General features: G+C 46.5%; 1 protein-coding gene across 2 annotated transcripts in view; it reads right to left on the bottom strand.

Moving 5' to 3' along the window:
• The window catches only part of LOC143281596 (synaptosomal-associated protein 25-like), a 119,455-nt gene extending 117,600 nt beyond the window's left edge, over positions 1 to 1,855 (bottom strand). Inside the window, exons 1-2 of one of the 2 annotated variants that reach the window (XM_076586835.1) lie at positions 1,716 to 1,855; positions 329 to 1,437 (exon numbers count right to left, since the gene is read on the bottom strand). In XM_076586835.1, coding sequence (XP_076442950.1) covers positions 329 to 418 — 90 coding nt within the window. In that variant the 5' untranslated portion in view covers positions 419 to 1,437; positions 1,716 to 1,855. Of the gene's footprint in view, positions 1 to 328; positions 1,553 to 1,715 lie in introns of those variants that run through there. The other variant, XM_076586836.1, reaches the window with a different exon arrangement.
• Between the last annotated feature and the right edge of the window lie 2,647 nt (positions 1,856 to 4,502).

Genomic DNA, 4,502 nt, shown 5'->3' with positions numbered 1-4,502 from the left:
CCAGCCCCCACCACACACACACACACACACACACACACACACTACTATGCCTGAAATCAACCCCGACTGAAACTTAACACGCCCAAGTCATCAATGACATCAATGACTAAACACACAGACAGACAGATAAAACAGCTATAGATCGACGGACAGACAGACAGACGTAGTAAACACACAGACAGACTAATAAAACATCTATAGATCGACGGACAGATAGATAGACGTAGTAAACACAGACAGACTAATAAAACATCTATAGATCGACGGACAGACAGACAGACGTGGATACTAATTCATATTACATTAGTCGCGCTGGTGGTAGGCTCACCTCATTAGCCGTGTCTTCGATGCATTTCATCAGAGACTCCCGCTCCAACTCCTCCTCAGTCTTGGGTATCGCCGGGGGCTGCTGGTCCATGGTGGCTGGTTATCCTTGTACCTCGTACCTGTCTCTCCACACTATGAGCGCGAGTAGGTCTTGGTGCGTTCACCTCAACAGTGTATTACGAACAGCTGAAATTGATGTCCTTTTTTTGTGTGCTTATTCTTGTACCGGTCTCTCCACACTATGAGCGCGAGTAGGTCTTGGTGCGTTCACCTCAACAGTGTATTACGAACAGCTGAAATTGATGTCCTTTTTTTGTGTTCTTATCCTTGCTCCTGTCTTTCCACACTATGAGGACAAGTAGGTCTTGATGCGTTGATGCGTTCACCTCAAAAGTGAATGTATCATGAACAGCTGAAATTGATTGTCCTTTGTGTTGTTGTCGTTGTTGTTGTTGATGATGATGATGATGATGTTGATAATGATCTTAGGATCCACACAACGTGGCTTTGAGATAAGAGGAAAAAAAATGGTTTTTTCGGGGACAAAGACACTTTTCTGTTTTTTGTCCAGTGAAAGGAGGCGCAGCTTTGCTTATAATTGTTTCAGTCAGTGGTAATGGATGTGATGCATAAACTCAATTCCAGCTCTTTGGGTATATGTTTGCCCGTTTGTTTTTACGTCGTGGTAAATGATATTCTGGGCTGAGTTTTCTGAAAAGTTCACCTTATAAAATATGTATTTTTCACCACTGGTTCCTCGCGGACATAAAAGTCATGATGGCTTCTCTCTCTCTCTCTCTCTCTCTCTCTCTGTATGTGTCTCTCTTTTTAACTATCTATGAACTGTTTTCGTCACGGTGTCAAGAACTTGACAAGCGCTGAGTTGTGTTCCACACATCCAGTAGTTCAACCAACAAGGTTTCATTCACAATCCAGGCAAACAGAACAAATCGATGTCTTTCCCGATGACGGAATACCGGTGTCTGCAGTCCAGCTATTTACAAGAAAGAAAACTAAAACTTCGGTCTCGGATTTCCCATGGAATTATTTTTTTGGAGTACTGCAGTTAAAGTTCATCATCCAACACAATGCCGAACATCCGTTGTGAACCTGGACATAGAACTGAAACATTAGGTTAAACAGTTAGGATTTTCGATCATACAATCAACAGTGTGTTTCACGAACATTAAACTAAAATCCTTGCTAGTTATGATTTTCTGTTTCTTTTTTTTTCTTCTTTTTTTTCTCTTTCTCTTTCTTTTTTTTTTTTTTTCTCTCTCTCTCTGTTTTTTAGTCTATGATACTATATCAGTGTCCTTTCCTCCAAAGTGTCCAACTCAATTGACAACAACAACAAAGAAAAAAAAAAGAAAGAAAGAAATACGCACGTCTTTAAAGGTGCGAACTTCCTCAAAAACACTTTTATGAGAAACCGGCTTATTGTTTCCACTGCAGTGAAGCTCTAGAAATGAATGAAGCGCGCAAACACTGCAGCTATCACCACTGTCCGAGTCGTGTGGACAACAGTTCTGCCGACCACGGTTTGTCCTTTGCTCGGCACAACCCCTCCACTTTATTATTCCGTAAGACTGCCAGGCACGCGCACGCGCGCGCGGCGCTCCGTTCTCTCAATGGGTGGGGGGGGAGGGGGAAAATCAATGGCACGAGGTGCCAGCTGAACTATTTTCACCTCTGCCCGTTTCCTCTCCGCGTCAAGAAAGAAGAAAAGTTGCCAGGGATTGGAGCGGAGCACTGGGCAAAGTGGACACGAGGAGGAAATTGTCCAAACAGTTGCACGATCCGGTCAGCAGGCCACTATCGATTACATCATCAACAACTCAAGCCCGGCGATTATTTCTCCACACAGACTTCTTTCTTTGTTGGCTTGGGCGCAAAGCGAGAGCGCTTTCTCTCTCTCTCTCTCTCTCTCTCTCTCTCTCTGTCTGTCTGTCTGTCTCTCTCTCTCTCTCTCTCTCTCTCTCTCTCTGTGGTGACAGATTTTTTTTAAACTTTTTTTTTCCGATGTCTGTTTCGCTAACTGACAGCACGTCACACAGCACACACGGTTCTTGCCTGGAAATATATACACTCTCAGATAATTTCGAGGCTTTTAGAAAAATGCCAAACTCTGGTAAATAACCCGACATAATCCATCAATAATGCAACCTGACTCCCTGTAACACGCAGCTGTTTTCAGAGAGAGTGATTGCAATTTTTCTACTACAGACAGGAAAAAGATGGATAACACTTTTTTTTTTTGGTGGTGATGGTGATGATGTTGTTGCTGATGGTTGTGGTGATGAAAGTGATGGCGGTTATGGTAATGGGTGTGGTGCTTGTGGTATTGTTGTTGATGTTGGTGGCGGTGGTGATGGTGGTTTTGGTTTTGCCGTTGTTGTTTTGTTGTTGTTTTTTTTCTAGTTAATCTTCTTTACGACTATCACTGGCTTTTTTCAAGTGACCAACGTGTGTCTGATACTTTGTACTAACGTTTAGAAAAAAACTGCACCAGTTACAGTAACTATTAATGTTCCGCTTTACAACTTCCAAATCCCTTTAACAAAGCTCAACGTCCCAGCTATACAGTATTTTTCAACAACATTTAGACAGGTGCTCAGACAGAGTTCATAATTCCTTTGCAACAACAACAACAACAACAACAACAACAACGATCTTGTCAACAGTTCAATGTTCCCGACAGAACTTTAGTCGTTTCCCAAACATCACCAGCAAGTTGATTGTTCAAAATTCCTTGCACCACCAACCTTGACGTTGCTTTAACGGCAGTGTGGATACACTACACCTCGGACAGGCTTTTGTAACCGCTCGACATTTTCTCTCAACTGGTCGATCAATACTCCTCCTCTCCTACCTCAACTGAAAAAAAATATATATATAATCAACATTCCAAGTATTTGACAAACAGACTTTTAACACTTCTCACTCCAACGATTGAACCTTCCTCAAAAAACAAAATCACCAACCAATGCCTGGTCACGAACTGGTGATGTGTCGCATGCTGTGACTGACGCGACACTAGCTAACTCAAAGAGCTCCAATCAGCGTGACGAAACAGAAGGGGAGAGAGGGACGGACAGACGGGGAGACAGAGACAGAGAGAGAGGGGGTAGAGAGAGGGGGAGGAGAGAGAGGGAGAGGAGAGAGAGAGGGGGTGAGAGAGAGAGAGAGAGACACACACACACACACATACAGACAGAGAGAGACAGAGAGAGAGGGGGGGAGAGACAGAGAGAGACACAGAGAGAGGGGGAGAGAGGGAGAGAGAAGGGGGGGAGAGAGACAGAGAGGGAGGGAGAGAGAGAGGGAGAGAGAGACAGAGGGAGAGGGGGAGGGAGAGAGAGAGAGGGGGGGGAGAGACAGACAGACAGACAGACAAAGAGAGAGGGGAGAGAGAGAGAGAGAGCAACCAGCCACAACAGACAGTCCAGTTGTCAGACACAGAGAGCGAGAAAACAAAAGTTGGCGTGCAGAGAGCAGGGAGTGTGGCAGCATTCAGCCTAACTGCACCGTCAATAGTGGCTCATGGAGGCAGCATGGGGTCCATTGATTATCACTGCCAGCCGATCCTCCCTGCTCCTCACCAAACAATATGGTTCCACTGTCCGTGTGTGTGTGTGCGTGTGTATGTGTGTGTGTGTGTGCGTGTGTGTGTGTGTGTGTGTGTGTGTGTGTGCGTGTGTGTGTGTATGTGCTTGCCTGGGGTCTGCTGGTCCTAGCCAGTCTCACCCCCCCCCACCACCCCCACCCCCGGCCCCACATACCCAACCCCATCCATCCCTTCTCTCTCTCCCGTCCCACTCCATTACCAGCCCTCTCCCCCCCCCCCCCCCCCTCCTGCCCCCACCTCCCTACCCCACCCATTCTCTCCGGTTACACTTACCCACACCTATACACCTCATCCGCCCTCTTCCTACACCCCCTTCCCGCTCCACCCCGTCCCCCCCTCTCCTCCCCCCCCTCCCTGCACCCCTCCACCACCACCACCACCACCGCCACCACCACCGCCGCCAGTTTTCTTTTATGTACTCTGTTACATGATCGCGGTTGAGTCAGTTGTGTTTGCGGCCCAGTGGCACTGGCCGTGATGCGTGTACGAGTCTTAATTAATTTTTGGTTCGTCAGAAACCTAATCAGTCGCGGTGACGAGGTTCGTT

The sequence above is a fragment of the Babylonia areolata genome, chromosome 4, assembly GCF_041734735.1.
Source record: "Babylonia areolata isolate BAREFJ2019XMU chromosome 4, ASM4173473v1, whole genome shotgun sequence".
NCBI lineage: Eukaryota > Metazoa > Mollusca > Gastropoda > Neogastropoda > Buccinidae > Babylonia > Babylonia areolata.
Note: the sequence above shows the minus strand (reverse complement) of the source record. Positions and strands in the feature narration are given on the sequence as shown.